At 45.9% G+C, this 23,533-nt stretch overlaps 1 protein-coding gene across 3 annotated transcripts in view; it reads right to left on the bottom strand.

Moving 5' to 3' along the window:
* Positions 1-2,072: 2,072 nt before the first annotated feature.
* The window catches only part of PWWP3A (PWWP domain containing 3A, DNA repair factor), a 43,104-nt gene continuing 21,643 nt past the window's right edge, over positions 2,073-23,533 (bottom strand). For 2 of the 3 annotated variants that reach the window (XM_066604715.1, XM_066604714.1), the window contains exons 4-13: positions 19,468-20,151; positions 17,738-17,863; positions 15,704-15,774; positions 15,283-15,368; positions 10,558-10,618; positions 7,878-7,953; positions 6,758-6,808; positions 4,082-4,515; positions 2,890-2,978; positions 2,073-2,808 (exon numbers count right to left, since the gene is read on the bottom strand). In XM_066604715.1, the coding sequence (XP_066460812.1) occupies positions 2,721-2,808; positions 2,890-2,978; positions 4,082-4,515; positions 6,758-6,808; positions 7,878-7,953; positions 10,558-10,618; positions 15,283-15,368; positions 15,704-15,774; positions 17,738-17,863; positions 19,468-20,151 (1,766 nt within the window). In that variant the 3' untranslated portion in view covers positions 2,073-2,720. The remainder of the gene's footprint in view (positions 2,809-2,889; positions 2,979-4,081; positions 4,516-6,757; positions 6,809-7,877; positions 7,954-10,557; positions 10,619-15,282; positions 15,369-15,703; positions 15,775-17,737; positions 17,864-19,467; positions 20,152-23,533) is intronic. The other variant, XM_066604716.1, reaches the window with a different exon arrangement.

Raw genomic sequence — 23,533 nt, forward strand, 5'->3', positions numbered from 1 at the left:
CCGCGAAACAAAGTGGGGTTATACACTTCTGTATGGCCATATTAATGCACTTTGTAATGTACATTGTGCATTAATTATGAGCCATACAGAAGTTATTCACTTACCTGTTCCGTTGCTGGCGTCCTCGTCTCCATGGTGCCGTCTAATTTTCAGCGTCTAATCGCCCGATTAGACGCGCTTGCGCAGTCCGGTCTTCTCCCTTCTCTTGGGTCTCAGCAGCAGCGGAGTTCTGGCTCCGCCCCCTTCTACGTGTCATCGCGTAGCTCCGCCCCATCACGTGTGCCGATTCCAGCCAATCAGGAGGCTGGAATCGGCAATGGAACGCACAGAAGACCTGCGGTCCACCGTGGGTGAAGATCCCGGCGGCCATCTTCGCAAGGCAAGTAAGAAGTCACCGGAGCGCGGGGATTCGGGTAAGTACTATCTGTTTTTTTTTCCCCCCTGCATCGGGTTTGTCTCGCGCCGAACGGGGGGGCTATTGAAAAAAAACAAAAAATGTTTTGGCGCGGGACAACCCCTTTAATGTTGATCCAGAGGAAGGCTAAAAAAAAAATAATTAGGTGGAAGCCAATTTTCCTCATTTAAGAAAAAAAAAATTCCTTCCCGACTCCAATCTGGCAATCGGTATAATCCCCGGATCACCGACCCTCCTGAGTAATCAGGGATGTAATATTGTAACACAAGAAAGGCATCCAGGCCCTCACTCTCCCTCACCATGTCCTCAGGCAGAGCGTTCCATCGTCTCACTGTCTGTTGTAACTCCCTTATAGTTTTGTATCATCTGTAATTATTGATATTTTACTGTACAATCCCACCAGGTTATAATATATTACAGATAGAGCCCAATGCTGCCCCCTGTGGTGTCCCACTAGTAACAGTAACTCCTCCAATAGTGCCCTGTGGTAACCCCACTACTGTGTTTCCCTAAAAATAAGATAATGTCTTCTATTTTTGCCCCAAAAGAGGTACAGTGTCTTATTTTCAGGGGGTGTCCTAATACTTACCTAGCAGGCGCTGTTCGGGGTCCTTCTCTCTGGTCTCAGTCGCTCCGGCAGTCTTCCATGTAGTCCTCAGCGCTGAAGAGAGCATTCTCTTCCTGGTAACAGGTCTTGAATTTGCTAATGCAGTGTTCCTGAACCAATCACAGCAATCTCTTGCTGGAGGCGGGGTTATTCAAGTCCCGTTACCAGGAAGAGAATGCTCTCTCAGTGCTGAGGACTACACGGAAGTCTGCTGGAGTGACTGAGACCAGCGAGAAGGACCCCGAACAGCGCCTGCTAGGTGAGTATTGTTTTTTTGCTTCATGTAGCCTAGCTAGGGCTTATTTTCTGGGGAGGGCTTATATGTCAAGCCCTCTGTAAATCAGAGTAGGTCTCATTGTCCTATTTTCGGGGAAACACTGTAGTAACAATGACCCAATCAGAGCTTGTACCATTTATAACCCCCCTCTGCTTTCTATGACCGAGGCGGTTACTTACCCACATAAAACTTATATATACACACATACCAACCTTTTATGAGGCACCGTATTAAATGCTTTGGAAAGGTCCGGATACACAAGATCCAGGGGCTCCCCGGTCCCGGATCGTTCACATTAGAATTATTTGGAGTTTTGTTTTTGTTCTGCATGATAGCCATTCCGAGTAACCGCGGCCAGCGATTGGACGAGGAATGAACGAGGAATGAACCGCTCACCAATCATTCATTTTATGCAAGCATGTAAATAGCTCGTTCGCCAATCGTTCAGATTGAGTACCGCGTGTTCAGTCGCTCTCAGTCACGGCTACGAGCGAACAGTTTATCTGCCTGGATAGACTCGGACATAATCGCTGCCTAGAAGCGCCATTTCTACCTGCACTGCAGGCATTTACTGAAGGCGCTCAACACAAGCCAAGCAGTGCAGCAGCAGCGCGTCTTATTAGCTCAGCAATTGTACTTCTAGAACAATCAGACCACATTATAGAAAAGGTCATCGAGAAATCCAAGGGGTTCACTTACTTTTCTATTAGTTGCAAGGAAAAGTAAAAACATGCAGTAACATTTCCCACTAAGGAATGAATACAGAGAAACGGTTATTTCTTAGTAACAAAGTTTTTATATTTGTATTTTGTCCGGAACAGTAAAAGTGTAAAAATAGAATTTTTTTTGAAAAAAAAAAAAAATAAATACAAAAGCAGAACAAGACGGCGAGGTTGGTGGGAACCCTGCAGGTAACGTCCAAAAACGGTGCCCAAGCATTCCTGGAGTTCTAATTCCATATTACGCCTCTATACGCGGCCGGAGGTTTGTTGTACAAGGTGCGTGCTCCCGCTGCGCCCCTACAGACCTCAGAAACATCTCGGCCAACGTTTCAGCACACATCAACCCAAAGCAGCGGTCCCCCCCCTTGTAGAGATGTAATAACCAAAGAGTAGCAAGACACGGAGAATACATGCAATGTGCACTACAGATCTCCCCGCTTGTCTGCAATGAGAAGGCGGCAATGGAGACAACAGGAAGTACCTGCGCACAGATGTGCTACACCACCGAGGCAAGGGGGCAGGAGTGGGAGCTTTTGGATCACCCCAGCCTTCAGCGCCGCGGACATGATGAGATCACATGAGCGGGTGCTGCCGGAAAACTGGCATGGAAAATGGAACCAAAAGTACGGAAGCCAAAAGCTCAGGGCTTGAACTCCGTAGCAAGACATCTGAGCTCTCCGGTCAGTCGAACCCCAGTCGCTATTTTCTTGCCTCCCTTTTGATTTTAGCCTCTGACAACTTAAGTCTCTTCTTTTCCAAAATCTGTTCTTCAAAGCTTCTTCTTTCCCTGAAGAAACAAAAAACAGACGCTGTGAAATATGATAAAACAGCCATCAATATCATCAATGACCGCTGCCAAGGTTATTACCTTTTAGTGATAGACGGCCCCTTTAAGAATTTCGCTTCCGCTTCCTCATAGCTCGTTTGTTCGGTGGCAGCAATCGCAAATATGACAGCCTGAAAATACAGTAGCAGCAAACCATCTACACATGCATCAGAGTGGTCAGAGGGAAGACTGCCATTACTACACCGCTCACTTTATGGCTAAAAGTAGTGTTAACTGCCCCAAAGACCGTTGTCTTGGATCAGAACGTGCCATGTGACCGGTCCTGGCTCTCCACAGCCCCCCTTAGGGGTGTATGTGCAGACTTCATGCATCCCTCTATCATACTGGCGTCCAATTCTAAAATTCCATTCCCTATCCCGCATCAGAAAGTAATAATTGCGGATCTTCCATGCAATTAAGACTGCAGTAAGGATGCCACTTCAATCAAGCAGAGCAATCCTTGGTTATTAGTAGGTCAATGGCCGGTGAAGTATAGGGCTGTTTTATCCTAGCGTGTACCTACTGTAACATCACCTGGTCAAATAAGGAAGATGAAACAATACCTCTGCAGCGCCACCTAGTGGATGTCAGCATTCCTGCAAATCAATGTCCGACCATTTATACTGGTTTATGCAAGAACTATAGATTTCCCAGAGGAGCATGAATGGCATAAGTGGTCTCACTTTCTTGGTGGTCTCCTTAAGGAGTGGTAATACCCCTCTCACGTCATAGGCCTCAAACTGTGGAGCTCTCAATTCCTATTCACGTATACAGGTGTTTGGAACAAGGATTGGGAACTGAAAGCCAAGCCAGGGTCCATACACCGACAGCTGGTCCAGGGTTTGTGCCCCTTATCAGTGTGCAGTAGGATTCTGGCTTGGCTATTGTAATGCCTATGATGTGAGTCGAGAGGGGTATTATTACTCCTTGAGGAGACTTCTAAAGCCATTCATGCTCCTCTGGGAAATATAGAATAGTTGCATAGACTAGTATAAAGGGTCGTACACATTGATTTGCAGGAATGCTGCCATTCACTAGGTGGCGCTGCAGAGGTATTGTTCCATCTTCCTTATTTGCATATATTTCCCAGAGGAGCATGCATGGCCTTAGTCTCCCCATAAGCAGTGATGATAGCCCTCTGGAATTACCCGGCCAGTGATCAGCTATATAGTTTTACTTCTATTCACTTTTTCCTATACATGTCAAGTACAAGTGGAAGCCCATTACATGTTACCTCGGGGATTAAAACATCAAAGATAAACTTTGTCTGATCTCCAAGCATGAGTTTTTTTGTTGCGCTGCTCATTCTCTGGCAGACGGTTTGCAGGTAGGCCACCACGAGCTCCATCTGCTCTTCATCTTCAATATAGGTCTCTAAACAGTTTATGCGCTGGTTTGAGGACTGAAACTTCTTTAGCCATCGCGACGTTCTCTTCCCAGCTAGGATGTCCAGAAGGTGGTTTTCTGCCTCTTTGGAATGAACAATAAAGTCCACCAGCTTTTCATTGGCGCGGTCCCTGGCTGCCCGCGCTCGGTCTGGAAGCAGCTTCCTGTTCCTCTGGGGCTTAATGGTGATCACTTCTTGCTCATCTTCAGTTACCCCCGAGCCTACGGCAGGAAAAAGGACTTCTCTCTTGCCACCCTGCAGTTCTCTCCGTACGGGCAAACCTGCAGTACACAACACACCCAGTTACAGAACGGCAAGCTGTGTAACACCCCTGCCCACGACTATCGTTAGTCAGGTCTGCGCTCCTCTAATGCCTCTGTTCAGCTCCATCGTAGGTGCTGGATGACAAGAAGTCTGGCACATCCCGGGGCCAAATGGCTGATGCACCCCCTATGTCTGTCAGGCATGTGGCCGGTGTGCTGCGTTTCCTGTTGGCACAGATGTCAAGGCGGCCTTTCTACTCCGATTTGAGGAAGCGTTTACATATTACATGTGGATATCACTGAAGAAAATAAGCGGGGTTTTACCAGAGAACAGGGGTCCCCTTTCCAGCTTTAAAGGTCTCGCGTGGATAACCAGACAAAATGTAAGCGGAGTCGGCGCCCGTACAAAGCCCTAACCCTTTCCAATCCAGCGTCGGACCTCACACACAGAGCATTTCCTCCATAGCTCCCGGCGAGGTCCGATACATGTATACAACACGATGCAGGAGAGAAGTCCGTCAGCTGAGGTTTCTTCTGCACACGTATGTTACTGTATGATGTTGGACCCCTCGCCTGCATACTGTAATATACATGTTCACTCACGTTTACCACGCAATGCATTAAATCCCACCGTTTGGTCCAAATAAGTGATCTGTTCCATGATAATCTTTGATAACACCTGCTGTATACATTACTGTGCACCTGAAACCCTTATTACACCACCCTGCCTGATGGGGGCGGTCTATTTCCAGTCTCTATATAAATCATTTCCTGAACCCCTGATGATATGCATTGGGTCTATAAAGCTCAGGTATTTCATTCTGGGGTATATTCCACGATCAGCCCCTAATCTAGGAGTCTGCTACGTTCTACACTGGTACCCCCTCTTCCACTAGTGTTTATACTGCTGAGATAGAGGTGGAAAGTTAGTCTTTTTGTTTGTGATACAGGATTTGAATCCCCAGGCTCAGCAGTTTGTTTTTTTTAATTGATGCAATTCAGTTTATTAGGGGTAAAAAGCTTAAAAAGTAAAAATTTTAAAAAAAGTACATCTACGCCAACAAAGCCCAGCAATGGGTGCATCATTGGGTTATAATTGTGTTTGACATTTTTTATATATAACTTGTATGGTCTTTGTTTAAAAAAAGGAAAAAAAGAAAAGAAAAAAAACACCACCACACTTTTCCCTTCTTCTCCGGGTCCTCAGCCGTGACTAACAGCCAAGGACCCGACCTGCTCCATTGCAGGAGCTTTAACCCCTTGAGTGGCGGGTTTCCTACCACCCTGTCGTGCCCACCAGGGCAGGTTTTTTAAAATGGTCTAATCATTGAATTTCAACTAATTTTGCAGTTGCGTCTCAAGAGCCATAACTTTTTCCTTTTTCCATTGACATGGCCATATGAGGGCTTGTTTTTTGCGGGACAAGTTGTGATTTTTTAAACAGGGGGGAGGAAAAAAAGAAATGGGGAAAAAAGAAAAAAAGGGGCCATGTCATTAAGGGGTTAAATAATGTATTAACTTCCTTCTCTGGGTCATTACGACGCACATGGATACCACATGTGTGATTGTATTTTGGATTTTTTACAAAGTAAAGGGAGACAAGTGTTTTTTTAATTTTTTTTTTTTTTTAATTTTTAAATTTTTTTTTTTTTTTGTCCCTTTAGGGGACTTCCACAGGGACCCATCAGGACCCCTGATCACATTCTGGGGGTCCGATGGTGACAGCCCTTTACATGGCACAGTGACAGCCCTTTACATGCTGCAGTCACATAGACTGCAGCATGTAAAGGGTTAACACAGCAGTGATCGGAGGTTTTCTCTGATCTCTGCTGTAAGAGCTAGTACCTAGCTGTCCTCTGACAGCTAACAACCAGCTCTCCCTGCCACAAGCCGATGGTCTCTATGGCAACTTGTAAACAAAGCAGGACATTGCCGACATATCGGCAATATCTTCTGCTGGTTTTTCAAAGCCCTTGCACTGCTCTGTGTGGGTCTGTGCAGGCAGAGCACACTGTCACAGCTTGTGGCATTGTGCTCTGCAGCTCCCATAGTGATACATAGCCTGGAAATCTTCCGGGCTATGTCACTATGAGCAGTGGAGCTCGTCCCGGAAATTTTCCAGGCGTGCCACTCAAGGGGTTAATCCCACGCACATATTTTAGTATCAGCTGGGATTAAAGCCCAGAACCAATCTACAGCGCTCGGTCCTCATCACTTAGGGAAAAAGTTGTGGATATTTGAAGGATCTAAAGCCACTTACTGATGGCTGCAGTGCAGTAATCCATAAAGGAGCCGGAGAAGGAACCACAGCCTGGAATATAGGGAAATACAAGTTATTGGCAACAGGTAATCATGCATTAATTATGCAGAGGCCCAAAATGTCTGCAAATAGAAACGGCAACAAGAGTTATTAAAAACCATCCCAGTACCGATCCAGAGACCGATCCGCGATGAAACCGACGTGACAGACTGTTCATGAACCGACTGCAGAAAATCAGAACAGAAAGGATGGACAGAGATTCCCAAACTTCACGGTGGGGGGAGGGGGGGGGGGCCTAGATGGGACTTGCCATCTTAGGAAGAGAAACTAGATACATCATGTCATCAAAGCCTAGACAGTGAAAGGAAGCCTATAAAGACCCAGTGCGGAGAGGGTTAACACATCGTAGGGTCCTCCTAAACTGTCAGATTATTGCTGGATGGCACAAATCTGAATGATGAACGCCACCAGCAACAATTAATGATAATTTACATTGTTCAACATGGTTTACTGTGACAAAAGCGCGTTCTGTCCGTCTGGATGCGAGTGCTCTTACAGAACGCTTCTTAAAGTCAACTTCCACCAAAACCATCACTGGCTGCAGCGGGTGCCATGACCGTCACCTGTAGCCTTGAGGCGCCTTCACAAGGGTCGACGATTGGGAACACGAGGGCCCGACTAGCACTCCTATGCGGGAGCCATAGTCGCTCTGTGAATGGAGACGGGCGGGAACAATCTCCTCCTCCATTCAGAGTAAACCGCAAGGCGTTGATAGTTGAACAACCGCTTGTTTACACGGCTGACAGCCGCATTCTAGTCCTAATAAGTGAGTGATTTCTTGCGCAGTGCCCGTCGGCGGCCGCCAAGGACAGTCACCGATACCAGGAATGTAACGGGACCTTCATTCCATCTAGGAGAATTACAAAACACGAGTGCCAAAGGCCTGAAGAGGGAATACCTTACACAAGGAGCAGGGCGGCTCCAAGATGGCGGGCCCACTAGTCTGCTGCCACGGACCCCCCAGATAGGACTTTACCCCGTTCATAAGAGACGCTTACGAAGAACGACGCCATCTTGAGAGGAAAGAAAATATCAACATGATGAAAAGGAGGAAACTCACCCAAGCGGATTCTGTAGTCGAATATTAGGGAGTCGCACCAGTCAATGGACCTGCCATAATCCTTGCGGGCATTTTCCTTAAATTAGAGAGAAATCACAGTTCATGTTTGCTGGGAATGACTTCTAGCAAACTTTATAGGGTCTCCCCGATACTGCAACTCCTTGCATGAAAATGGGGAACCGTGCCCCCCAATGTATTGCACATAGCCCCATGTTAACCAGCTGCTGCCCACCAGGCGGCCACCTAGATTCTTTGACTTATTAAACCACATATTCTATTAACTCTGTATGTTCCGCTTGTAGTTTACTCCAGAACTATGGTGACGACCATCCTGCCTGAGCTGCTGCAGCGCCTCGCAGATCTTCAGAGATTTGGTTTGAAGCAGCCAAATAGACATCTCAAAACAGCAGACTGGAGAGGACTCCGACTTGTGGGCATGCTCCGTGACCTGAGGGGCGGTGGGTCTGAGCAGGCACCCCCCAACTACCCTACATTGTAATCTGAACTGTGATGAGAACGTGAGGACTGCTGAAAACGATCTCTACAAAACAGGAAGTGTCCAGCATGTTGTGTGGCTCAGTCACCGGGACCAAAACTGAAAGATTTTAGGATTAACTTAAAATAGTAATAATGACATAAGGAATTTTTTATTATTTTTTTAAAGCACACACGAAAAAAACCCCAAACCCGATTACCAATGTCTACTTTTAGATTACGTCTAGGGTCGTGTAACACAGGTTTTTATGGCAGTTTTTCACGAAGTTGTGTTGAGCCAGAAATGGATTCAAAAGTTTTGCAAGTTTTGGGCTTCCTGCAGGATCCACTTCTAGCTTTGGCTCAAAAAACTGGCATAAAGACTGCGGCTTAGAAAAAAAAAAAATTCTAGCAAAAAAGTTGACCTTTGCGGCAGAGCTCTCGCCATCTAACCTGCTGTGTGACTATTGTGTCAATTTTTAGTGGTTACCACTGTCCGCTATATGCCCCTCACTTTTGGCTTTCTGGACAGTGCGCTGTTTACTGAATTCCCCCCACATGATTGTTTGTCTCTTATATGTTTGTCAGCCCTAAAGGCCCATTTAGACAGAAAAATGGCTCATACGGCAGTTTCAGTGACAGTTTTGCGCGATCATCTTTGCATAACTCTTAAGTAGATAATTGGCTACAAAGAGTTATAAATGCAGGTGGAGCGGGACACCGCTGAGAGCTCTGAGAACAAAGCAGCTATCTGCATATACAAAACAGCTGCTTTGTCCTCACAGTTATCACCAGTGTCCTGCTGAGCTGATAGCTCCGAGAAACAGCAGGAGCGCTGACAGCTGCTTTGTTCTCGGAGCTTACAGCTGGTGTCCCGCTGGGTCTGCCGCTTGGGACCCCCGCCGATCAGCTGATTACAGAGGCTGCGGCCTCCTCTCCAGTATTCGATATCACGTTAATCGGACACATGGCCAAAAAGCAGCTTAGTCCTATTCAAGTAAATGGGATTGGGCTGCTGTGCCTGTTAGGCAGGGAAGGGTCCACCCAAAGATTCCCGAGTGGCAGACCTCCTCCGATCTAATATTGATGGCTTCTCGAGGACAGCTCATACATGTTAGTCCCGGAAAACCCCTTTGATATAAAAGCTCTATTTAATAGTAGTCATCCAGGATTTTTATTTTATTGCTGATATATCCTAAGGATAGGCATCGATAAAAGATCAATGGGGGTCCAACACTCCGCACTCCCACCAATCAGCTGCTTACCAGGACTAATACAGCGCCATACATCTTGCAGTGGCCGGCACTGGCATTCTGTTGGTACTTAGATGTGCCAGTTCCGCTGTTCCAAACCTCCAAGGAAGAGTTGGTTGGCGAGGATGTAAACTAGATCTATAGTAAATACACCAATGCTATTCCACCTGCTGAATACTATATGTAGACTACTCATCCTACAATGCTAGGGGACACGGGGGGAGGGTGGGTGGGGGGGAGACCATGCGGTGCCTTTTGGCCAACAGGAAAGTTTCTTTACATAACTCATATAAAGGTTTTGGGTCTCAGTTTATAGGGAGCCACTATGTAGTTCCAGGAGCAACAGATGCTCTAGTGCAGGAGTGCACAACTCCAGTCCTCAAGGTCCCAACAGGTCATGTCTTCAGGATATCTTGTGGCAAAGTCTAAGGCGCTGACAATGATTACGTCACCTGTGCAATACCGAGGAAATCCAAAAAACATGACTGGACTGGAGTTGTGAATTCCTGTTCCAGAGCAACGCTTCGACTCCAGGACCAAGTCCATCAACGGGTCAGATTTTCAGGATTTCCAAAGCATTGCACAGGTGATGCAATTATTGTCGGTCCTCAGACATGGTCACAGGGGTTCCTTATATGGGACATCTTCAAACCATGACTTGTTGGGGGATTTAAGTACTGGGATTTGAGAAACGCTGTTGTGCAGGAAGAGGATTAGTTTTTAAGTAAAGCAGTTGGTATCACAGGTAGGACTGCAATACCACAAAGCCATGTACAATGCAATAGCAGGCCGTGAAGCCCGCATCGGTTCGGCTGCAGCGTGGCCCCAGAAGGCGAGCACAGGCCAAGTAACAAGCATGGGCAACAGTAAATAAGCCACAAATGACTTCTGCTTAAACAGCGGCAGGATGTGAGGAGCGCCCGACACGGTTATACCAGTCTGCCACCACTTACCAAGAGCTGCTGCTTTTCTGGACAGTCATAATGTTTTACTGAGCGAAGTGGAACTTTAAAGCTGTACAAGAAAAAAAACAAACTTAGTCTTCATTTGTAGAGCTTTAGATGAGCATTGCCTTTCCAACACTTTTGCATCAATCAGCAGTACAAGCCAACGGACGAAACTTTAAAATCTATCTTCTTGCAGAAAAATGTCCCTATGCCTCCCCCGCACTGATCATCCCCTCGGAGCACTAACATAACTAGCACATGGCAGGAGTGCCCCCTATAGGTTAGTCACAGCATGTCCTGTGTGTCATTAGCACTGACCACACTAGCATGGTGAAAGGGAACATATTGGCACAAATACCTGCTCACTACTTTCCTCGTGTCCTAATGCTACTAGGTTTCTGCGTTAGTAAGGAAAAAAAAAAAAAAAGAAATTCTGCCATGAGTTTTTTGGATTTCAGGTTTACGGCGTTCAGCGTGCAGAACAAATAGTGTGATAACGTTATTCTGAGTCACATGATTCCGGCGATGCCGAGTTTATACAGTTTTTCATGTTTTGCTATTTTTGTACATTTAAAACATTATTTTTTCTTGAAGGTTTGCTTTTATGTCGCCACCTTCCAAGAGCCGTAATGTTATTTCCCCATCGCCAGCGCTGTAGACGGCCGTGTTTATTGCGGGATGAACTCCAATCTTCCTTTATTTAATTTTTTGGAATATGTAAAATTTTGATTGGTTTTTATTCCATTTTGTCTAGTGGCAAGATTTACAAAATCTGTAATTCTGGCAAGGTTTTTATTTTTATTTTTCACTGCATTCTCTGGAGAGTATAAATATTATATTAAAGTAATTCTACAGGCCGGTACGATTATGGCAATACCAAATTGTAAGAGTTTATTTTTTTTTCGCAACTTTTTCACAGTTTAAAAAAAATAAAAATAAAAAAAAAGTTTAAATCTTTTGCCATATATATAATAAAAAAATCTAAATCATAAACTAAAAATACATATTTGGTATCACTGCGTCCGTAAAAGTCTGATCTATCCAAGTAACACATTATTTACCGCGCACGGTAAACAGTCCAAAAAGTAAATAAATAAAGAACGCGACAAATGCACTTTTTCAGTCACCCTGTCTCCCAGAAAAATGCAATAAAAAGTGATCAAAAAGTCGTATGTATTCCGAATTAGTGCTAATGGAAACTCCCGCAAAGTGGGACTAATGGGACATCCCGCAAAAAATGAGCCCTTGCTAAAGTACGTCAACAAAAAATAAAAGAGTTATTGCGTGCAAAAGATGCAGCAGAAAATAATTGTAAAAAAATTAAAAAAACCACCAAAAAACAAAAACAAAACAAAAAAAAGACTCCATTAGTTTGGTATCGCAGTAATCGTACTGACCCATAGAATACAGTTATCAGGTCATTGTTGTTGCAGTTTGTGCGCCGTAGAAACAAGACGCACCGAAAGATGGTGGAATGTCGTTTTTTTATCATTTTACTCAACTTAGAATTTTGTAAAAGTTTTTAAGTACATTATATAGCACCAGTGAAAAATACAACTCCTCCTGCAAAAAACAACAACAAGCCCTCATACAGCGACGGGTAATAAAAGAGTTATGATTTTTAAAAACGGGGGGGGGGAGGAAAAAAAGAAAAGGGGAAAAAAGAAAAAAAGGGTCTGTGTCATTAAGGGGTTAAATAATGTACTAACTTCCTTCTCTGGGTCATTACGATGCAGGGATACCAACGTGTCATTTTATTTTTAATTTTTTTACAAAGTAAAGGGAGACAAGTGGTTTAGTTTTATTTTTTTACTTATTATTTTTTGTTCCTTTAGGGGACTTCCACAGAGACCCATCAGGACCCCCTGATCACATTCCAGGGGTCCGATGGTGACAGCCCTTTACATGCTGCAGTCGCATAGACCTCGGCATGTAAAGGGTTAAACAGCAGAGATCGGAGGTTTTCTCCATTCCCTGCTGTGTAGAGCTAGCCTGGCTATCCTCTGACAGCCAAGCACCAGCTCTACTTGACACAGAGACCATGATGGTCTCTATGGCAACCTGTAAACAATGCAGTGCAGGACTTTGAAAATAGAAGTGGGAGATTGCCATCAGCAATATCTTCCTGCTTCTGTTTTTTAACCCCTTCATGACATGGCCTATTTTGGGCTTAAGGACGCAACAATTTTTGGTGGATTTTCTTCTCCGTTTATCAAAAGCCATAACTTTTTTATTTTTCCGTGGACGCGGCCGTATGAGGGCTTGCTTTTTGCGTGGCGAACTGTAGTTTTTATCGATGCCAATTTTGGGTACATAGACTATATTGTAAAACTTTTTTTTTTAATGATAGAGAGAAAACTCATCAATTCTGCCATAGATTTTTTTATTTTTTTTTTTACACCGTTAATCATGAAGTATAAATGAGACATTCCATTTTTTCTGCGGACCGGTACGGTTACAACGATACCAAAATTATAACTTTTTTTTTAGGTTTTCCCACTTTTCTGCAAAAAAACCCCTTTTTTTGGAAATCTTTTTTCTATTCTAAATTGCTGCATTCAAAGTCCCGTAACTTTTTTATTTTTTGATGTACAGAGCTCTATGAGGGCTTATTTTTTGCGAGACGAGCTGTAGATTTTATTGGTACTATTTTGGGGTACATACGGCTTTTTTGATCACTTTTATTGCGTTTTTAGTGAGGCAAAATGCTAAAAATTAGCATTTTGCCTCAGTTTTTTAGCGTTTTTTCCGTGCACAGTTAAAAGCATGTGCAACTTATTGTACGCGTCGTTACGAACGCAACAATAACAAATATGTGGGGTTTTATTTTTTTTTTACCTTTTTTTATGCTAATCTGAGAAAAGGCATAAAAAAATGGTTTTTTTACTCTTTTTTTACATTTTTTTAATCTTTCTTTTTTTTACACTGTTTGTGTCCCTCTGAGGGACTTTAACCACTGCCCTGATGATCGCTGTCATAAGGCATGGCAGAGCTACTGCTCTCCCATGCCTTATCGCTCATACAGCGATCTCAGGCATAGACAATACAGGACGCGAGTTCCGGCCGGAGACACAGAGGGAGCCGCGCTCCCGCTGTGAACTCTTTCCCTGCCGTGATCTACTTAGATCGCGGCAGGGAAGGGGTTAACAGTGGCGGGCACATCTCTGATGTCCCCCCGCTGCTGCAGCGGGACGCCGGCTGTGACTGACAGCCAGCTCCCGCTGCGGGATAGCGCTGGATCATATGTGATCCCGCGCTATCTCCAGGACGTAAGTTTACGTCCTGTTGCGGGAAGTACCAGGCTGCCAGGACGTAAACTTACGCCCTGCAGCGGGAAGGGGTTAAAGTCCTGCACTGCTCTGTGTGGGTCTGGGCAGGCAGAGCACAATGTCCCAGCTTGTGGCATTGTGCTCTGCAGCTCCCATAGTGAAACATAGCTTGCAAATTTTCCGGGCTATATCGCTATGGGCAGTGGAGCTCGTCCTGGAAAATTTCCGGGCGTGCCACTCAGGGGGTTAATGGGAGCGGCTTCAGTTCACATCCAGCAAGCATCCTTTAGGGAGTGAGAATGATATTATTTCAAAAATATTCACTTGAAATATAAGACAATTTGTCCTATCTACGTAAACCAGACGTTAGAACAGTCACTGACTGCCAGCAATTAGTAGGTACTGGAGCTCTTCGTCTAGCAGACGTGTAGTGTGCTGCACGCTACTCACATCTAGCAGTAGACCCGCACCCACAGGAGGTCTTGCCTCCCCTCCTCTATGGTATTCTTCTGCAGTGATGCAAGGACTCTGAGCCACAACGGCAGCGGCTCTAGTCACTGCGGGGACGAGGGGGGCGCCTGACTACTATCCCTGCTTGGATGGATCGAGGGGGCACCTGGCTGCCATCCCTGTTTGATGGAGGGGTGATCACTGGGCTACAAATGGGGTGCAGCTTCTTCTAGAAATAATTCGCATCGGAAGGTTTATGCGCAGTACAATATGCACTAATTACTACACGAGTTCTTGCAGATGCAGCAAAAACACAAACACACATGTAGTGCAACGTATTCCGCATCCATACCACACCGTGTGAATGCATCTTTAAAGGAAGGGGGTGTATATTAGACAGCGGGGCACCGTACTCAGGATGTGCAATAGAGGGGTGGAACCTTGAATGATCTGCATACATTATACATTTTGGGGGGGGGGGGGGGGCACGCTGGATACAGATTTATAGTTTACGGTTATATATAATTTTCTAATGTATATCTTAAAGGGGCAGTCCAGAGACTTACATTTGCTTCACAAGCACCCTGTCCTTTGTGGCTGCTGCAGCCAGTTACTGGCTATGTAGGTCATTGCTACGGCTAGTGATTGCTCGCAGCGGTCACAGATCCTTGTCAGCCACAACCAGGGAGGATAAAGTGCTTGTGAAGTAATTATAAAGCGCCGGAATACCCCTTTAAAAGACATTAAAAAGCCACATGACAAAAGCCTTAATGAAGTAATTGGACGTGTGAACCAACTGCGGCTCAGAGAGTCATGTTAGACTTTGCTGTACCTGTACCTGACTGACTTCGGCTCCAGCTTTACGAGCTTATGGAGAGTCTGATGTCTTTGGGTGAAACTCGATGGAGTGATGCAGCCTATAGTGGCCAACGTGGCGGTATAGATTCATAGGTAAGGGAAATACCTCACAAATCCAGCTAAGCTCTCACCATTCCAGATATCCGTATCTCACCTCTTCTTTTTCTTTGTAGGGTCAGAAATGGCCTCCTCTAAAAATACGATCGTCAGCTTCTTTTGTCTTGAATCCACCAATTTGACCTGTTGATAAAAAAAAAACGGATTGCTTAGTGCGTCCAGTGAACATGAGGCTGGGTTCACACACAGCGGAATCCCGGCGGAAATCTCACAGTTTTGGCCGCAGCGAAAAAACGCCGGGAGAAGTGCTGGTTCAAAACCCGCGGCACTTAGGCTGCGTCCGGTGCTCCCATAGAGGAGAAATCTCGTCCACATGGCTGGCCAATCCCGTGATTAGCGGCCGCAGGCGGATCCGCCGCGGCGAAATCACGGACGGAATTTTTGCGGCAAATCCACCCAGTGTGAACCCAGCCTAAAAGCAGCACCGAACCTAAAACCAATTGTAGCCATGGTCTTACCAGCGACGGCCAGTAGGGGTAACGCTTAAATTTACACCAGACGAAGGACCCTGGAGTGATCTCAGCCGGCTCTGAAGGAGAGGTAATAAGAGATGGTCAATAAATAGTGGCAATATCAGGCGTATGAAGAAAGAAGGAGGCATGAACTGCAGAATACGGAGAGATCCGATGCAATGGAGTCAGTGGGGCCACAGCTGCAAGGCCCTTGGGACCGGCCCCCCATCTCAGGAACTTGGAGCTGCCAGCTCCAGGGGTTTCCGTTTTCCTAGCTTTTATGCAGTTTCCGTAACCCACATAAAAGTGAATGCGAGTTACAGAAACCGTGCGGCATGAAGGGGGGGGGGTTTGTGTAGTCTCTGTAGCTCCCGACCCTCAATCATTCCTACACCAGTCAACAGCAGTAGTGCAGCTCGCTCAGCTGTTGCAGTACCACCAGCCACCCCAAGGAGGCATCACTGACTCAGCGATGATTGGCCCAGATGGGAATACCTTTTAACAATGCTGCTCAAAAATCCATCTGTTCAGCCTAAAATCTCAACATTTTTTTAACCATTTTTTTTTTTAAATAAACCCCCCAGTATAAGTTTTATATATCGTAGAATCTGAAATCTACAGAAATTACAAACATTTTCAAATCTGGAAGTTATTAAAAACGAAGAAAAAAACCAAAAAAAAGTAACCCCTTAGATGGCAGATTGTAGTGGCCAATCAGAACACAAGCTGCGAATATTTCTTTGGCAGAAGCTTAGTGGAGTACACTGTATATACTGTGGGGGGCGCTCTTAGGGACAGACTAATGAAATGGTCTAAAAAGAAACAACGGTCTTCCTGTAGTTGCCCATAGCAACCAATAACTGCGCAGCTTTCATGTTACCAGAGCCGAATGCAGGAAGACGGTTTCATACAGGCTTCCCCATAGTTGGAGTCGGTCGTATACACCGCCAGCTGGCAGGACGCCGCCTACTTTTGGGCAATATGAAATTCAAGTTTCTTTCGGTTGAGCAGAGGCACCAAAGTGTTGCCCCCCACCTTAAAGGGCTATTGTCTATAGCATGTGTCAAAGTCAAGGCCCACGGCTGAATCCGTCCCACCACATCATTTTATGTGGTCCACGGCAAAGTCTGGACGCAGAAGGACCGCTTCTCCACTTTCCCCAGACAATGCAGTGTATGCTTTGCAAAGAGGGCGGAGCCAGCACAGGGAGCGGGTGCCATCTTGGATTCTGAGCTCTGGCGCACCTCCACACTGCACAGATGTCGGACAGCACTGGGCTCTACCTCACACCTGCCGAGGCAGGAAGCGGAGAGGTGAAGGGGAGAAACCTGTCATAGTGCAGAGAGCGCCGCTGCCGTGTGAGGAGGAGCTACATGTAGGGCTCATTCACACCAGCGGATGCAGTTTTAATCTGTGAAATACACAGCATTTTCATTAACTAAAACTGTGCATATTCACTGCATGTTGGACTTGGGGGGGGGGTTACATGTATTAAATGCATTTTTTCACGTGCGCAAAAAACCCCCCAAAGAACAAAAACAAAACAAAAAAAAAGCACATGAGGTCCCAAAGATTCCTCCTGCCTTCATGGATGAATATGTATATTCATTTACACGATCCCACTGATTTTAGTGGGCAATTTCAGTCTGTAATCCGGGCCAGAATAGGGCGTGCTGCGAGGAGAGGTTACAGCCGCTCTAGCAGTACTCTAGCCTGAGCCATGTATGGGACTAGAGCCTACGCAGTCCTTATGAAGCGGTCAGAGGAAGAGAAGAGCCGGTCAGCTGAACAGACGTGTGAGGAGAGGTTACAGCTGCTCTAGCAGTACCTCAGCCTGAGCCATGTATGGGACTAGAGCCTACGCCGTCCTTATGAAGCGGTCAGAGGAAGAGAAGAGTCGGTCAGCTGAACAGACGTGTGAGGCGAGGTTACAGCTGCTCTAGCAGTACCTCAGCCTGAGCCATGTATGGGACTAGAGCCTACACCGTCCTTATGAAGCGGTTAGAGGAAGAGAAGAGCCAGTCAGCTGAAGCACATTACCTTTCTGCAGCACAACAACAGGGAATTGTACATCCTCCTCCGTATCATCCTGCGGTGGGGACCTCGCTCGCCCAGCGGCACATTCAGGAGAGCTGATTTCCATCGAGAGCTCAGATGAACATAATCCTGAAGAGAAGGTGATATGAGAAAATGATGTGGATGTAATAAACTCTGACATTCGTAATCTCTTCATAAAATGAGCCATAAAAAGGATCTCATTTACATTTTTCGGTGCGGTGGAGCACTCAGGAGCTCCGATACTCGTGTCATTGAGAAGCCTTGCTCCATTCAGAAAATAGTTTTAGAATTATTTTCTGAGACTTCAACTTTTTCTATTAATGGGGACCAACTGCTCTGATCCCTGTCGATCAGCCGATTCCCAATGACTTCTATGGTCGGGGGAGGAATTAGTATTGCAGCGCAACTCCTACTGAATTCAAAAAGAACTGCGCCTACAATACCAACCCGGGCCACCGTGCTATGGTCAGCGATTAGTTTTTTCTGCTAACCATAGAGATCGTGGCAGTGGGAATCAGCTGATCAACTGGGATCTGAGTAGTAGGTCCCTACTAATCACCTACTGATAACCTGCTTTTTTAAATAGTCCCAGGATATCCCCTTACGCAGAATATGAGAGGAATTGAAATTGAAGAGGTTGTTTTGCCTGTGATTGGCTGAGCACTGTGACCAATCACAGGCAGCGCTCAGCTGTCATATAAGGAATGGCTGAGGAATGCCTGTGATTGGCTGAGTGCTCGGCCAATCAGAGACAGCACTTTTAGCTGGCGGGAATTTTTAACTCCCCGCCGGCTGAAAGATCTTCAGTGCAGAGCCGGGGAAAACGGGGCAAGACCCGCCAGACCCCAACAGCGGTGGACAGGTAAGCATATGTGTTTTTTTAAATTTTTGACAGATATTTGGGATGGAGTCAGGCAAGGTGTTAAAAAAAAAAAAAAAAAAACTGAAGGGAGATTTTTTTTTTTACTGTAAAACCCTTTACAGGCCGTGGTCAGCAATGGCATCTGTGCCGTTAAACTCGGCAGAGGAGAGGTCACTTTTCACTCCTGTACTGGAAAAAAAATGCCAGCGTGACAATTACAGCAAATATGTTCCCTGATTGATGTGTGGGTGGGTCATAACATTCACAAAAGTCCATGTCAACCCTTGGACCACGGGGACAGAAGAATAACAGATCTTCTCTGCTGCCTGCTCGTCCCCTGATGCCAACCACCCCCTTCCAAAGCATGAAGTGACAGCTTCAGTAAATTCTGTATTCACACTATTAATTCAAAAGGCTCCGGTTCCATTGCGGCCGCAGCCGCGCTTTCGGTCTCATTTTAAAGCAAAGATTCTTATAGCCACAAGAGATAAAGCTGTTTGAAAAAGAACAAGCTCTGCTTGTTCAAGACTCTAATGACCTTGTACTGTTGAAAGACCAGAGCTCGGGGTAATCAGTGTGTGGAGGTAAACTTATTACTTTGCATTTTTAGTCATGGAATGGTCTGGATCAGGTAACTGACTTTCAAAATATGAAAAGATACGCTCTCATTCATGACCCCCGCCTATTAGCCACACCACCTCTCCCTTTCATTCATTTCAGAGGGCGAGTGCTGCAGTACCATTCTTGGCCCACCTCCTTCACACATGCTGATTGGTGTAGGTGCTGATGACCTACCCTGAAGACAGGTCATTTATATTGTAATAAACCCATTTAAGTGTTGTAGCGCTACCTTTCTCCTCTTCAAAGTCTGGCATGTCCCGCTTCAAGTTTCTGTGTGCACTGTGACCATTTCTTTTCACTTTATCGGTTTTTGAAGATTTAGCCTGCAAATCTGCATCGGTCTCTCGCAGTCTCTTGCTGGGAAGGTGCACTCTGCGCTGCACAGGACGCTCATTAGTCTCTTTTTTCAACCCTTTTTTTTGAGACTTTGTCAAACTATTCAAACCCCAGAATGTGTGAATACGGCCCTTTAATTTACTGGTTGAAATAATACTTTGAGATTTCTGTTCATCTGCAGGGGATTCGTCGTTGGGTTCTTCTGCACGTGGAGGTTTGGCTTGTCTTTTATCCAGTGGCCTCTTGTTCTTTTGCACATTACTTGTAGTTGGCAGTCCTCCGCTGTCGCCTGCTGGAGGACTTCCCAGGGCAGCTTTGGAGACCTCTGCAGCAGAATCGTTCTGCTTCTTTTTACTACTTTTCTCACGTTTTCCTTTATCTTGCCTGGCAGGGGTTCCAGATGATTTACATTCTTTTCTGTCGGCGAGGGTCCATCTCCGTTGATCTAGTTGTGTGCTGGGCGCCCCTGCGCTCCGAGGTGCTGAGCTGGAAGGTTGCCTGAGGAGGTCCGCAGCACGCTTTAGAGCCCTCCGATAGTCTCCTCCTTCACCCGTGTTGATGCCCTTTTTACTTCTGGCTATTAAAAAAAACAAAAACAAAAAAAAACAAAACAAGCATGTTTTTAAAATACAAGATCAGAGACCAAGTCCCCCCAAACATGCAGTGCGAACAAATACCTCGAACGGATCAGTCTCCCGAGTAATATATTGAGGGTGAATTTACAGATTTTCTTCCGTTTAACAACAATTTCTCTCTAACTACAAGGGTTTCCCGGACTTCCTTTATTATTTTTTTTAAACCGGCTTAGAACTGTGTAAAAGAAAGAAAGCCGATATGCTCACCTATCCCAGTGGCCCCCTGCGTCAAGCTGGTGCCGCCACTTGGGACCCCAAATAAGCAGGCTAGAGGTCTAGTGCAGCTCCTTGTGCACAGGCGTCAGCGGCCATGGAAGAATCAGTGCTCACATCACTGGTCGCTTTCTTAAACCCCCTCAAACCAGCCTATTCCCCTGTGTAGCACAAGGTAGCAGTTACTGAGCCAGCTGCCAGCCCCTCTATTCTCCCGCTACTACCTGCAGGAGACGTCTCTCCTAACCCAGGTCCACCTATTACCACCAACCTCTTACCCACCCCATAAAGAAACCCTGCAAATCTGGCTACCATTCATCGTACATCGCCCGTCTCCTATAAATGTGCATGCTGATCGGTGTGCAACCCCCCCAGTCTCCCACAGAAACATGGAATCAGGATTCTGACCCCGCTTTCCCAGCTGCTCTTACGATGGCCTACACCTTTACCCCCGAGACCTGAGAACAGGCGGTCTCTACAATGCACTTTTCCAGTTATCCCCCCAATAATCTCACATATATTCCCCTCTTTTCTTTTGAGATCCACTCTTGCAGACTCTCCCATTGACTTTCCCTGCTGCCAGTGGCAGTCTTTAATGCCCCCCATACCCTCCCCATCAGTTCCTGGATCATTTTGGTGCTTGGCTTTCCCATTTGCTATTTTATGAAATTCCAACTAAGATCCCCATTGATCCCCCGATCCTCCCATCGGCCTCTCAGTCCCGGTTATTAACCTCCTCCCCAGGCTTTTCACAACTTACTGCTTATCCTACTCAAAAGAATGGCAATAGACTTCATCTGGTCTTCTGGCTCTGCTCTACAACAGACTGTTCTCTCCCGCTCTCCGACTAAACCCCCCACCAATACCAAGAATTCTTGTTGTCCTCCTCAGGACACGGCTATTGCACACACAATCTACTTGCTGCTAGCACTCAGTAGTTTAGGGACTGCCCGTAGTCCTCGCTGTCCCTCTCCTGGCTTAATCTGGCTGCCAAACATAAGAGAACTCTGAAAAGTGCCCTGGACAAAGCAGCTCCCCTATCCCAAGCCAGACCATGGCCACCCTGGCACTCCTCAAACACTTCCTTTCCAGGCGGCTTCAGTTTTCAGCACTTTGTTAAATCTAATGGCAACTACTTGGATTCTTCTTGATCTCTGCAGCGTTTGACAGCATTCTCCCACTATATAAGGCACTTGTCAGGCCTCACATGGAATACTGCATACAGTTCTGGTCACCGGTGCTCAGGAAAGATGTCACAGTGCTTGAGGGGGTTCAAAAAAGGGCAACTAAACTAATACATGGAATGACGGGACTGGAATACCCAGAGAGGCACCAAAATTGGGATTATTCACCCTGGAAAACAGACGGCTAAGGGGCGTCCAAATAACTATATATAAATACATGAGGGGACAATACAAGGATCTCTCCCTGATCTGTTTATACCCAGGACTACGGCGGTAACAAGAGGGCAGCCGCTACGTCTAGAAGAAAGCAGGTTTCATCACCAACATAGAAGGGGGTTCTTTACTGTAAGAGCAGTGAGACTGTGGAACTCTCTGCCTGAGGACATGGTGATGGCAGGATCCATAGAGGAGTTTAAGAGGCACTAGATGTCTTGTTAGAGCCCTATGATATTACAGGCTATAGACATTAGGTGACCGCGGGTTGTTGATCCGGGTCTTGGGGTCAGGTACCGTGTTTCCCCGAAAGTAAGACAGTGTCTTACTTTCTTTTTATCCCCAAAAGCCCCACTATGTCTTACTTTCGGGGTATGTCTTATAATAAAAAAAAATCATTACTCACCTCCCCCGGCGTTCTGTCGCGCTCCTCGTCCCCAGAGCAGCATTGCTTTCTGAATGCGGGGCTTGAAATCCCCGCCTCCAGAAAGCTAATACACACGCCGTTAGCCAGTTACAGCCATTCAATGACAGCATTGAATGGCTGTGATTGGCTGAAGGCGCACGTGGCTTCAGCCAATCACACTATTCAATGACATCATTGAATGGGTGTGATTGGCTGAAGCCACGTGCGCCTTCCAGATTAAACAGGGTGGCCCTTGTCAGGGCGGGTGCCCCATTTAGGTAGTGATGCACTAGGACTATGGTAGGGTTTTTTCTCAATTTCACCTTGTCATTTTAACCCCTTCCCGCTCCAGGGCATTTACATCCTGGCAGCGGGGTACTTCCCGCAACAGGGCATTAACTTACGTTCTGGGGATAGCGTGAGATCACTTAGGATCTCGTGCTATCCCGCAGCGGGGGCCGGCTGTCAGTCTTAGCCGGCCTCCCGCTGAAACAGCGGGGGTGCATTGGAATTGCGCCCCCCCCCCTCCCCGCACTGTTAACCCCTTCCCTGCCGCGATCTATGTAGATCATGGCATGGAAAGGGTTCACAGAGGGAGCGCACTATAAGGTTCACAGAGGGAGCGCGATATAAATCGCAGAGATCCCGGCCTGTTGCCATGGCGTACTGTAGTGCCATAGCCTATGATCGCTGTATAAGCGATAAGGCATGGCAGTAGCCCTGCCATGCCTTATCACAGCGATCATCAGTGCTGTGCTGCAAGATTTAAAAAAAACGAATAAAAAAGAAAAAAAGATCTTTACGCTTTTTCTCATATTAGCATAAAAAAATTAAAACCCCACATATCTGGTATTGTCGTGTCTGTAACGACGCGTACAATAAGTTGCAGATGCTTTTTGACTGTGCACGAAAAAAACAGCGCTAAAAAACGGAGGCAAAATGCTAGCATTTTTAGCATTTTGCCTCCTTAAAAACGCAATAAAAGTCACAAAAGCTGTATGTTCCCCAAAATGGCACCAATAAAAACTACAGCTCGTCTCACAAAAAATAAGCCCTCACAGAGCTCCGTACATAAAAAAGTTACAAGACTTTGAATGCAGCGATTTGGAAAAAAAAAAAAAAAATTTCCAAAAAAAGGGTTTTTATTGCAGAAAAGTGGAAAAAAAGCTAAAAAAGTAAGAATTTTGGTATTGTCCTAACCGTACTGACTCGCAGAAAAAATGTATTGTGTCATTTATGCTGCATGATTAATGCTGTAAAAAAAAAAAAATTATAAAAATCTATGGCAGAATTGATGCGTTTTCTCTC

This window comes from Eleutherodactylus coqui, chromosome 5 (assembly GCF_035609145.1).
Source record: "Eleutherodactylus coqui strain aEleCoq1 chromosome 5, aEleCoq1.hap1, whole genome shotgun sequence".
Taxonomy (NCBI): Eukaryota; Metazoa; Chordata; class Amphibia; order Anura; family Eleutherodactylidae; genus Eleutherodactylus; species Eleutherodactylus coqui.